General features: G+C 33.7%; 2 protein-coding genes across 3 annotated transcripts in view; one reads left to right on the top strand and one right to left on the bottom strand.

Moving 5' to 3' along the window:
• Positions 1–622, top strand: part of LOC126736596 (transcription initiation factor TFIID subunit 1) — a 57920-nt gene extending 57298 nt beyond the window's left edge. For both annotated transcript variants that reach the window (XM_050441030.1, XM_050441039.1), the window contains one exon: positions 220–622. In XM_050441030.1, the coding sequence (XP_050296987.1) occupies positions 220–449 (230 nt within the window). In that variant the 3' untranslated portion in view covers positions 450–622. The remainder of the gene's footprint in view (positions 1–219) is intronic.
• A 183-nt stretch (positions 623–805) lies between these two features.
• On the bottom strand, positions 806–13043 carry LOC126736622 (N-acetylneuraminate 9-O-acetyltransferase). Its single transcript, XM_050441068.1, has 6 exons — positions 12691–13043; positions 12546–12642; positions 12248–12487; positions 11922–12189; positions 6368–6603; positions 806–6306 (listed from the first exon to the last, which is right to left on the bottom strand). The coding sequence occupies exons 1-6, from the start codon at positions 12815–12817 to the stop codon at positions 4890–4892; spliced, it is 2385 nt and encodes a 794-aa protein (XP_050297025.1). The 5' UTR covers positions 12818–13043; the 3' UTR covers positions 806–4889.
• Between the last annotated feature and the right edge of the window lie 552 nt (positions 13044–13595).

Raw genomic sequence — 13595 nt, 5'->3', positions numbered from 1 at the left:
GAAAGAGCAATATACAAAATTAACGAAAACAGAAAATACACAGTCATCTTTGTATCAGGTATCCCTTACAAAAATAAAACTGCACTAATTGGATAAGATTACACACACAAAGATAAACTAGCTGGTTTGTCTTTCGTGCCAATTGACCTGCATTCTTAATACTTTTAAAGTGTTTAAAGTAAATGTCTGCAAATAACTTTTCTGTTGTTGTTTTTGCAGAGGAAAGTATGGATGTGGACCCAAATTATGACCCTTCGGACTTTTTAATGTCCGGTCTCGCATCGGTTCGTAAAGTTGACGATCCGATTCAAGGGCACGACATTAAGATCCATGACGATCTCGCCGTTAGTGAAAGTGACGACGAAGATCATCATCACCATCATCAATCCCAGATGCAATCCGAAGTCGATAATATGATTCCAGAGGATGAAGATGGGGTTTGGTTTTGATTTCTTACACTTTATGCAGGATAATTGTAAAATGCATGTACATAATGTAGTTAGGGTTGTGATTTTAAGATTTAAATGTGTAATTTATCATAAGATACATATTGTTAAAGCTTCTCTTCTATAACATAAAACATAAAATTAGCATAAATAAAAGAGTTTTTTTTTTAAACATATCACAGCGTTTAATATAAACTATTCTATATTTCAAATATATACAACATTCGTATACACATAAAATTAATATAAAGAGCACACTTTTACTCTAGTTAAAAAGGTTTTTTGTATATGTATATTTTTTTTAATGCCTAGAATAACTAAATCAAAGTAGATATTTGTTCTCAGACAATATTAGAGTAAAAGATAAAAAGGATTGAGTATGAAAAGGAAATTTAAAAAAAGGGGAAATATCCGGATTTATGATTTTTTAACACCATAAATGAATAAATAAATAAAAAATTAACAAAAAAAACAGTGTACAGGGTTATTTACTTATACGACACCAAATATTGAGGCTAAACTACAAGTTTAAAAAAAATAGGAATACCAGAGGCGTTCCAGAATCTTTTAAAATTATTTTCATTAGCATACAGTGTTTCAAACTGCAAAAACATATTAAAGTTATGTGTTCTTTAACGGAACACCTTGAATATTATTTGATTTTTGGATTCTACATCATAAATAAAGAAAGGTTTTAAGGTTTGTGAAAATAATTAAGTAGGATTTAATTTTAACAAAATAATTGATATTGAGTTTTAAGTGACATGATTAACACAGGGTCAATTGGGGTAATTGTGGACGATATTTAATGTTTTGACTTGCTAAACGATTTTCGTTGACATCACGCATTATTAGTTGTATACGTAAATTAGCAGTCACATAGCTTATAGTATCTTCTTTGATAATTACTAATGGTTTTCTGTAATTACAAGTCACATTAAGATAAAAAAAAAATATATTTAACATGCTTGTCCGTTTACATTTGCCCCTACTCTTTAGGGGTAATTGTAAACAAGCATCTCTTGACACATTTACTCTACCAGAAAAAAACCTGGGGCAAATGTAAATGAACTATATAAAGTCGCTGTGTAGCAAAATATTTTTTGATATAAGTCGTGTTTACATTTACCCCAAAATAATGTGACCTTAAAGGTTTTGCTTGCAATATAAATGAAAAATCGAGATAAAAGTAAATATTTTCCAACAGTTCTGTTTATTTTAACTAAAACTAAACTATTTTTGAGAACGCTAATAAAAGAAATTTATTCTAAGTATGTACTTATAATAATATTATAGGTATAAAAATTAGTTTTGCTCATAAACAGGAACTATTGCTGGAAAGTTGTATAGTATTCTCTCTCTCTCTTTATTTGAATGTCAGGATCGGGAAGCACACCAATGATTTGATTCAAGGTTATATAACTGACATCAGTTTCAACAATGTTGAAAAGCATTTTTGATGCATCCCAGGATTTAAGACCAGTCACTTTGATTTCCGTTAATTTTTCATCCACAGCTTCACTTAAACCCACATATTTAAAAATAGTAGTCTTTCTCTTTCCGCCTTTGAACTGCACAAGAATAAATTTCCCTGTGGACAAGTCTGAACTCTCGACTGTTTTAAGCTCTATATCTTGTTTTTCCGGTTCTGCCCAATCTATTTCATCATCAGTATCACCTAGACTTATTTCTCCATCAGAACTTTCCGACTCTGCAACTGTTTCACTTCTCATTTTTTTCAATTTCGGCTCTAACTTTTTGTTGTCCGTTTCCAGATTAGCCTTTTTTCCTTTATTTTTCTTCTTCTCTTCTGCTTCTCATATCTTTGTTGCTTTAATCTTGGTATGACTTGTTTTTTTCTCTTCAACAGTATCTTCACGGCGGCTGAGTGGCAAGAAAATGTTGGTAATTTCTGTCGATTTACTGATAGACGATGACGTCGATGGTTGTGGACTATGGGTAGGTGCCACTAATAATTTTTGGTAGTCACTTGACGATGTAGAATGCTGCTGTCGGCTTTCAGCTGATGATACTGAATGATGTTGACTACAACATGATGAAGTTGAAGGCATTTGATCGTCGGCCGTGGGTAGAAGTGGGTTTCGTTCAGAAATTGCAACAACAGTTGATTTAGAGGATACTGGTTGGATAATAATAGCATCGGATGTTATAGATTTTGGAGCTTTGAGAGCAGCTTCGTATTTGGCCAAGTCTTCTGGTGTAAATTCATTTTGTGTGAATTTGTTTCGACCAATTGGGTATACGCCAGTATTTTTAAATCCAGATATAATATTGCTAGAAACCATAGACTCTTGCCAAGTAATTCGGTAAATTTTTCCTTAGTTAGCCGTCCACACCCTCGTCCCATTTGTTCCTTACCAAACTTCGTGGAGGTCGCATATAGAGTTCCTAGATAGGCGCTATTGGAAGTCCAACGAGCGCTATTGGAAGTCTAAGTTCTGCTTTGTCACATGGTAGACCCATCGCAGTACGTGCCAATAAACATTTCACTATTTCATTTTCGATATCTGAGGATAAAACTTGGGAACGTCCACCCTTTGTCACATTTAATGGAGTCTTTCTTCCTCCTATCTTTTGGTAAATAACTGATCTGGGAACACCATAGAACGTTTCTGCTTGACGATACGTTTTATTTTTATTTTGGACATCTGCAACGGCATTCGTAACATCTTCAGTTGTGTAAGAAGGTGCTTCTTTTTTCCTTACATAAGTGCGGGGCATCTTTACACTGCAACAAGACAAAGAAATTACTCATTTTACATAAATTATCGGCGAGACACTAATTTAATTATGTTTACAATTCCCCCAAAAGTGTGTTTACATTTCCCCCAAGAACAAATTTATTAGGGGGAAATGTAAACACTGAATTATTTTAGTGATTGTAAAATTTGTCGTTTTAACAGACATTTAGGCGTAAAATAGACACAATAGTATAACAAACAATGTCCAAATGAAATATCTAACTTACCTCGATGATTTGCATTCGAAAACTTCAGTGCCGAAATTCAACATAAAACCACCAAACACATCAAATTGCATCAGCCAACTAATGCAAGAAGAGCACAAACAGGAGTAAAATTTTAAGGGAAACCGAATTCGCTCGACGTCGGCACGACTCGAATAGTGAGCTTCGCGCCAAATTTGAAATCTAAATGTTGTTGTGTTTCTTATTTTAGATGTGTCTACAATTACCCCAGTTTACATTTACCCCAATTGACCCTACATGTTTTGGTATTGTTTGGTTTGGTTGAAATTTGGTATAAGAGTTTTATTTATGATACAATTAATGAGTTTTGACATGTTGAGTTTTGCGGTCATATGACACTTTTTACCTTTTTTGATATTTGATTAAAATATTGTACTCAGATTTCATGCAATTTATAATAGCTGATTGAGTTTCGATATATGCCACCCTTGAAGGTAATTTCTGTTGTTCTTTCTGGTTTTTTGATACACTTAGAACAATGAAATAGCACATTATGATTCTTTGAAGTATGATACTTCAAGAAATCTTTGTCATTTTCCTTTGCATTAAATTTTGAACTTCTTGAATAAATTAAACCGTTCGACAAATCAGACCTAACTACACCTGATAATTCGTATTTTTTCTTTAAAAATTTCTTCAAAATGCTTCATTGAAAAGATCTAAATATTCTAAACTAGTTTCCACAGACCAGAAGTATAAAAGCAAACAGACTATGCTTGTTTTATAAAAATAATTTTTCTATATAAATATTAATTAATGTAGAAATTTGAAAATTCCAAATAAAAGTAAAAGTTCAGCATATCATATTACATAATATCGTCAATATACTCGTAATCATACAAGTCAAAAGACAAAATAATGAAACAAAAAAAACTAAATACAAAATATGATTATTGTGCTGATTATGAATGAAGTAGAATTCATTACTTATAAAATACTATTCCACATTCTTTATTAAGTAAATTAAAATACTGAATAAAATAGTAATCAGTACCTCTTTTGCTTTTTAAAAGTCTGTTATTATTCGAGGATGAACCTATATTATTTTTGATATACTGAAATAACAATAAAAAACATCCATGTAATCCATTCAAAAAAAAAACATGACTTTGATATGTCTCTGCAGTTTAAACACTTTGTATGTCAGGAAAATAACTTTAAAATATAATTCTGGAACGCTTCTTATATTTCCAGTTTGTTTTACCCTGTAGCCAAAATATTCCGTGTCGTATGTCGTGAATAACCCTGTAGATAGTGATAGTCCGATATGTTTGGAAATCAATTAAGCTGTGTTCATATTTTGCCTGCGTCCCGTATGTATTGGGCTGGATCACAATTGGACTGTAATGATGAATCTATATTTCTTAAATTAACATTTTGACTATACTTCAATAACTTTGGCCTCAAATTTATTTCCGTCCCTTCCAATTCACGTTTCAAAACATTCCATCATTTATCCCAATAGGCACCAAAATCGCCATAAACAAAATCAAATTTCTTAATACGTGCTTCCAATCGGCCGGTACTGCGACAGGCAAAAGGACCTTTGTAATTTGGTGCATCTCGTGGGAGGCGCACACAAAAATGTACGTGGTAACGATCAAATTGACGACGGGGAATCCCGGGATGAGTACTAAAACCCCGTGAGTATCCGCTGCCAACCATATGTGGTACTGACTCAAAAACAATTCCAAGTGAATCTCGCCGAACCACGCGAAAAACGTCGAATAGCGAGTGCGAAGCATTCCGGACATGTTCCTGAGAACTATGTAGCTCACTATGGGTATAAAAGCGATGTAGCTGTGGATTTCACTACAATCTAGCTCATACCTACAAAGAAATGTGACAGCGGTATACGTTCCGATGCCCAAAAACGAGGCCAGAGCAGTACTGAGAGCCACCCGCTTAGAAAACAAATTCGAATGATTATTATCGTCAAAAATGTTATACTTTTGGCCCAAAATCAATAAGACAGAAAAACACATGCCGTACACACTGGTGTATCTGTCCAGCTTCCATCTGAACCACCACTCGTGAATATCGTCGTCGGTGGTGACGAATAACGCTTTCCACGGACGAGTGACGAAAATTTTCTCGAAAAACACCTCGGACAGGAACATCACGGTTATTATAGTGAACAAACAAATAAATTTGACCAGTAAGTAGAATAATTTCATGGGATTGTTTTCGCAAGTCTGGGCGGTAATGTGGGGCGGAAACGCTAGGAAATAGTAAATCATCATGTACCAAAATGACAATAAAGGACCGAAATAATAAAATTGATATGGACGATTCATGCATAAGCATAAAGTGACGGTCATGAAATTCAACTTGAAAAGGTTTCTGAAAAAGTTCACTATGCTGATATCGCCTCGATGCCACACGTAAGTAAACTGCTCATAACCCAACAAAAATAAATAGGCAGAAATCAAGACTTTAACGTGCATTTTAATAACTAAGATGCGACTCGCCCCGGTTACATGATATACCAATATAACCAGCTGCATCCAACCCCTAGACTCATTCAGCTGATCTCTATGTAAAACTTTAGTTAATTTACTATCTTCGGTAAAAAACAAACCCAATACCATCACATAACCAATGGGAAGCCAGAAACTGAATTCCGAATAATATTTGTTTTCCTTCATGAAAAAATTAGTGCGATCGCATGTAAAAAAATACGTCATTATAATGGCTAATTTAGTTAATGTGATGAACAAAGAATAGTAGTTGGGGTTGCTGATTTGGACTAATTCTGTTTCGTTTTCAGGTAATCGTTGGTACTCGTGAAAGGGACGCCCTCGTAATTTAACAATGAAGCGACATAAGCCTATGCAACTTGCTGTAATAACGCTAAAAATTAAAAAAGAAAAAATACATGGAAGAATTATTCTTCTAAATAATCTGCCCTCACCAAATTCCTAAAACAGCAAACACCACAATTTGCAATGTGGTATAAGACTCCATGGAGCTGCAGCAAGTTCCATCGTTAAAATTCATATTATCGTTGCAGTACATGTTCAGTAAAATTTGAGTGCAATGCTTAAGAGGTCGGTCAGCTAAGTGAATTCCATCTGGACTGTCCAACACCATGCCTTGACCGATCAATCTTATACTCCACCAAAGGTTGGCTTTTGAATGAGACAAAATCTATACCAATACAATAAGAATTTTAAAAAATATATAATGAAAATTAAATTATTAATTCAAACAAATTATCCATATTCCACAAAGATATTGATTGTTTAAGTTATAAGATTTAACAAAATCAAAGCACAAAATCCACAGTATTATGGGAAATTTAAGAAAACTTGAAATGAAATACTTCTTGCTTACTTTCTGATTTGACTAATCACATCAAATATATAGTACATGAGCCCGTGTACAAACATGTACACATGTGATACAAGTTGGAAGTAACTCAAACTTGTTGACGCCATACCATTGGATGATGAATCGACCGTCAGCTGGCCAGGTTTCGTTGCGTAGGATTGCTAAGGTATTACAAAAACGTAAAAAAAAAATATGAGAACCATTATGGTATAAAATTAACATATAAAGTCGTCAGCTGGCCAGAGAGCGTTGCTTTATCCGTCAACTGACCAATCAAACCCATTAAAAATTACGAAAATTTAAAATCATTTGATACAAATTGAAACTTTTGTGGATATTAGTATTCATACTACTATATCGATTTTTATTTTTAACTGCGGGTTTTCTTACTATAATTTTATGTATACAGGGTGGTCCAAAAATAAGTTACGACCATCAACTTCAATTTTTGAAATGGAAATACCTATTTTTTATTCTGTATTCTTAAAGAACAGAAAATTCTAGACATATTTCATGTACAATGTCCTATACCTATCTTCATTTGTTTTTAAGTTATTGACAGTTGAAGATCGGCATATTTGCACTTTTGACATGTTATAAAATCCAAACGGTTAGACAAGACAGTTAGACAGACGGTTAGACAAATGCGGTTTGCACTTTTAATCGAAGCTTTTTTAAAACCATCTGTTGACACTAGCTAGTAAGTGTCAAAACATTCAAAATATTAATGTATTTAATCAAAAGTATTGTATAAACGTTGAACAAAAAGAAACTATTCTAATATAGACCGAATTAAATGTTCAAATTGAGCCCCATTAACTTCTTGACAGTAAGCGAGTCTTGATTCGAATTCTCTCAGAACGTTGCGTATCATTTCTTGAGGTATTCGTTGAATCTCATTTCTTATATTTCTCAATTCTTCTAAATTGTTGGGTTTATTACTCTATGCTTTAAATAACCCCACAAAAAGAAGTCCAAAGGAGTCAAGTCGGGGGACCTAGCAGGCCACTCTAATTGACCCCTTCGCCCAATCCATCGACCCGGAAATACCTCACTTAAATATTGGCGCACGGCTCTGCTGAAGTGTGGCGGCGCGCCATCTTGCTGGAACCAAATTGAAGCTTCTGGAATATTGGGATTATTTGTATTTGGAAACATCAAACATAAAGCGGGAATCAGTTCGTTCCTTAAGAATTCCAAATAACGTTGACCGGTTAAGGTACCTTTGAAGAATGCACCTATGACTCTGTCATTGATAATGCCGGTTTTCTCAATGGACAAAACAACATTTAACTTCTTTTCCTCGGAAATTGAGGGACGACCCGATCTGGGTCGATCTCTGACGTGACCTAATTCCCTAAATTTTCTTTCTAGTTTGCTAACGGTAGACTGAGATATTGTCTTATCAGGATACTTGGTATTAAACATTTCACAAATCTGGTGTTGGGTCCTAATGCGATCACCACATCCTATCATAATTAGTATTTCTATTCTCTCAGTTTCACTTAACTTATTCATCTTTTCAGGCAATATTAAATTTTACAATAAACAAGGATAAGACTGCTTGATACCTGTCACTTCAAAAAATGATGACAACATCATTGCAACAATGGATGAAAAAACACAAAAAACAAGGTTACCTTAGTAAGGGTGTTACATAGTTGCATGAATTATTGTATGTTCAGAAATTCAACAGTTTGGATTTTATAACATGTCAAAAGTGCAAATATGCCGATCTTCAACTGTCAATAACTCAAAAACAAATGAAGATAGGTATAGGACATTGTACATGAAATATGTCTAGAATTTTCTGTTCTTTAAGAATACAGAATAAAAAATAGGTATTTCCATTTCAAAAATTGAAGTTGATGGTCGTAACTTATTTTTGGACCACCCTGTATACATAAAATTATAGTAAGAAAACCCGCAGTTAAAAATAAAAATCGACGTGTCCGAGCGTTTTTTTTTGAACATACCCCTGAATTTTAAATGAATTTATTCCGGACTTTTGGCTCTCACTGATGTATATCTGATATTTAAAAAGACACAGATCGCATGAATCATAATCTCAGTGTAAAAAACTTTTTCAGCACTAAATTTCAATTTTAAAACAATATTTATGAATGAAAACATTTATTATCTATTTAAAATAAAAAAGGCATCGTAAATTATGACGTCGTAATTTTCTGGTTCGGTATGTTCAGTTTCCTTGTTAAAAATTTTCAACATCGCTGAATTTTCAGTTTTGCATAAAACACCTCCTACATGACAGAAAGCCAATGAAATCGGTGTCAATGGGTACGACAGAATTTTTTCAATATCTAATTTCTTTTCCAAACCTAATCTAAGTAATTGTCCAAATAAATCTCGCTCCATGAGAACTTCCACTAACTTGCCGGCAATGGCAACTTTTTTTTCGGAACTGCAATACTGAAATTCAAAATAGAATTTTTCTTTAAAGTTTGCTCAAACCTGTTTTCATCATCGGAACATTCTTTGACAAAGTTTTCTCTTTGTTCATTGCCAATATTTTCAACATTCAGCAATAATTGGGCAATCCGATCTTCCACTGCTCTACCGTCTGAAATGTTAAATAACAATTTTTTATCCAAATCTGGAGCAAAAGGATTTATATTCTGCTTAATGTTTTCAATAATATCTTGTACAGACTGCAGATGTTTTTTCATTAAGCTAGGTTTTAAATCGGACGTGACATCTTGAGATTTTTTTAGCCCCATCTCTTGCAGTATAACATTAATTATGGCGCAGCGTAGGCTGTGACTCAAAGCCCAACATTGACGTGTAGGGTAAGAATTTGTAATAAAAGATATACCTGTCAGCTTATTCGCCGCATCAGCATTCGATGTTTGTTCCATCGTCAAATCAATTGGAATTCGTGAGAAATCTTTTTCTGTTCTTTTAACGCCGAATGATCCTTGTTTCCTGTTCTAAGTTTCTGTATTAATCCTGGATGAGTTTCGTTAACTTTCAGCAACTTGTCAAGTTAAAAAAGCACTGTGATCCTGTTTACGATATTTTGGTGGTAAAGCGGTGAAACTGCGATAACACGGAAGAACACAAATTGGAAGTCGTTAATTTCATTGGGTAAATTAACATCTTTCAGTGACAAATTATTAGTTTGCCTCACACTTAAAATACTTTTACATTTATTAAGTGATTCGTTATTAAAAGTTTTTAATTTGCCTCTCTTTTTTTCACAAATAACACAGACTTTTTCGACCGTTGACATTCTCAAGTGAAAGATACACGCACTCTGTAAGTAAAATTTACTAAATATGCGACATAAGCGAATAAGCGTCGCGTGATGCCACTTTACGGCGCAGGCGCAGTCGAGCCGCATGCTCCGAAAATCCAAGAGCGGGAGAGAGAGCGAGCAATATACAATAAAGGGCAGGCGGAGAGAAAGCAAAATATCCAAGGATCCTTCCTTTTCTTTCCTTTTATTTTCAATTCGGACTGTTTTTTTCACATTACAGGATGAGAACCATTTGATACAGTGTGAGACTTATGTGGGTGTTAATATTTATATTAATATACCTGAAAAACATCGTCAGCTGCTTGTATTATAATGTAAACATCGTCAGTTGATGTACGCAAGCAAGAGCGCGATGGTCGAGCGCTTAGCACCTTCTCCGCATCAGCTGACGACTTTCGCAACAACATACACGCAGCTGACGATGTTTTTTTTGTGAATAGTAGTATGCATACTAATATCCACAAAAGTTTCAATTTGTATCAAACGATTCTAAATTTTCGTGATTTTTAATGGGTTTGATTGATCAGCTGACGGATAAAGCAACGCTCTCGGGCCAACTGACGACTTTAAATGTTAATTTTATAACATAAACTTACGCTCATATGAGTTTCAACCAGTATCAAATGGTTCTCATATTTTTTTTTTACGTTTTTGTAATACCTTAGCAATCCTACGCAACGCAACCTGGCCAGCTGACGGTCGATTCATCATTCAATGGTATGTCGTCAACAAGTTTAAGACGTTACTTGTACCACATGTGTACATGTCTTGTACATGGGCTCCCGCACTAATACAAATAGTAGTAACTTAAACTATACAGGTTTGCGAATATGAGACTACACATAGGCATTATAAATAACAACACCACTTTTCACTTAATTTCTGGTTGATAAGCGACTCGTCTGATTTGCTATTTTCGGCACGGCACAATCAGCAGCCCTCATTTTGCTACTGCTACTGCATCACTTTTAATTATGTGTCTGCATACTGAACTGTTGAGTCTTAAAGCACTACTTTAATTTTTTTTTAATATTTATCATTATGGCTGATTATACCCCTTCCGAAAAAGCTCAATTTATTAAATGGTTTTATGGAGGCAATTCAGCACTACAATGCAAGGATTTATTATCAGTAAATAGACCTATTTCTTGTGCTAAAACTATTTTAAATGTTGTGTCAAATCTTTTTGCCTTTAAGAACATAAAAATTGTCACATCAAAGCTCAAGAATCACCAAACACACGTATTGAAAGGGTGCAGGAGATAGAATGGTCGGAATAAATGGTTTGTAGTGCTTTAGTTTTGAATTCAACATGATCAAGTAGAAGTGTTGGAGAGGAACTAGGTATGCACCATAAAACTGTGATGAGTATTTGGAAAAAATTTTAAGTATTTCAAAACTCAAGAAGCTTTTCTTGAAGACCAGTGGCAAAGAATGGCATTTTGTGAAACTATGATGGAAGAGGCAAATAAAAATGAACATTTCTTAAGAAATATTTTGTTTTATGTTATGTTGGTTACTGGTATCAGGAAAATGAGCACAGAAGTTTTCAGTTTGGTACTCAGTACCCTCAAAAGATGAATGTTTGATATATACCAGATATATACGTTATAAAATATTCTTTTTTTTAGGTCACATATTGAAGATTAGAATCTGCACTGCACATATCTGAATTTGTCTGCCTTTTATTAGTATATTAGGTTTTTTATTTCTAAATAAACAAAAAATTATTATTATTACTTATAGATCTCATACCTTAAAGCAAACCATGTCACTATTTAATTACATTTTATTAAATTTACTGCAGATTTTGTATTTTTGTTTTGTCTAATGTTATAACTGGAAATTAAATAATTACCTCAATTGCAGCATTGTTGTATAAATCTAACAAGTTGTTTTCAATAATCAGTTTATCTGAGCCAAGTTTCTCTTCATTCACTGCTGGTTGAATGGTCCAAAATGTCCTGGATTTCTTCTCAAACAAACTGTCGATTGGCTGAATCAGTCTGGATATGTTTCTTTTGTACTGTTCCACAGCATCTTTGGAACCATTTGAACTAATTATAGGCCATACTGCTGAGCCTACTACTATTACTGAAGGTGGATCTTGAGAGGTGTCCCAGTTTCTTTTAAAAAATGAAAAAGTAAGCCATCATTGTTTTTTGAAGATTACCCCCAAATTACTTAAAATAATCGGTCATCTCTTTGGAAACAAAAGGAGCCCATAGGTATTCCACTTTTATGTTTAAATTTTCATTGTAATAAGATAAGTTGGTAATCTCCGACTGTGTATTAAAAATCTGGTTGTCTGACATATGGGTCACCAGGCCAATATACAACTGTCTTATTCTACTGTCACCAACAAACGCAAAATGAGTTTCAGATCCGTAATATGCCATGTATCTTAAACATCTCTTGGTATCTCTATAAAAAAAAGGATAATTATTTTTTATAAAATTATTTAATGTGATGACTGTATCACATTTTTGTGTATGGATGAAGCATACAACCATAAGGTTGCCATTCATTATCGCCCTTATAGCGTCCATCTGATAGTAGCCATCTACATGAATTTGAGCCTAAAAGTATGTAAAAAGTATTGTGTAGGCCTAAAAACTTGAACTTACCGTATTTAACATGCAACAATGCATGATAGCAAGTAAAACACAAAACTAAAAAAAACGCAACTTTTTTAGCGTTTTTTGAGTTAATTTCCTCAATAATTTTTTCGATTCCGGTGTTTTCGGTATTCATTTTAAATGGTGGAAGTACTCACACTTCATCTCAATCTCGCGGGGGTAGCCTCTTCAATTTATGTACTTAATACTAAAATGTATATATGACAGCTTAATTTTAATACCACAAACGTAAAACCGCATAAATTTATATTAATTATCATATAAAAAATTAAATAACATTTCAAAATTAATTTTTGTTTATTTTTTCTTAACCTCACACAAACTTGTATAGGATTTTTTTTGACATTTGACAGATGTGTGTGAAGCTTGCGTCCGATCGATATCCAGCAACCAAAATCGAGAACGCAGCATATGCCGGTTGCCAGCGACCAATTTATAGTCCACGCTCCCTGTTATTTAATCAATATCTCCTAAAATTCCCAAGGGATTTTAATAATTTTTTGTCCAGATATTAACAATGAATACCTAAATCGAATTATGGTGGTCCCAAACCTTTACAAACTAAGGTTTCATTGAGATAATCAGTGGCGGCTCGTGACATTCGACTATGAAGGGGCGCGCAAATCCAAATAAATAAATAAAAAAATATAACTGGACGTACCTAAGTACGTATCTGAGACATGATGGTTTGCAGTCATCATGGTACAATCACAAAAAGTTTGCACATAAATGTCTTAAATTGGCAATCAAAAATAAAGAACATTGTTACAAAACAATCGCATTTACACATCACGGAACCTCGCACGAAAATATTTTTGCCACCTCTCTGTGGTTTTAAAAACAATAACAAGTAACTTTAAAACGTGAAGAAAAATTATACTTATTAATAAATG

The sequence above is a fragment of the Anthonomus grandis genome, chromosome 1 (genome assembly GCF_022605725.1).
Source record: "Anthonomus grandis grandis chromosome 1, icAntGran1.3, whole genome shotgun sequence".
Lineage (NCBI taxonomy): Eukaryota > Metazoa > Arthropoda > Insecta > Coleoptera > Curculionidae > Anthonomus > Anthonomus grandis.
This window is presented reverse-complemented; position numbering and strand designations above follow the sequence as displayed.

Excerpts from the sequence above, each read along its gene's own strand:
- LOC126736622 (XM_050441068.1), bottom strand. The coding sequence starts at position 12,817 with ATGAATACCGAAAACACCGGAATCGAAAAAATTATTGAGGAAATTAAC. Across the intron at positions 12,643-12,690 it reads ATTGTTGCATGTTAAATACG|GCTCAAATTCATGTAGATGG; the intron begins GTAAGTTCAAGT and ends ACATACTTTTAG. Across the intron at positions 6,604-11,921 it reads ACAACAATGCTGCAATTGAG|ATTTTGTCTCATTCAAAAGC; the intron begins GTAATTATTTAA and ends GTATTGGTATAG.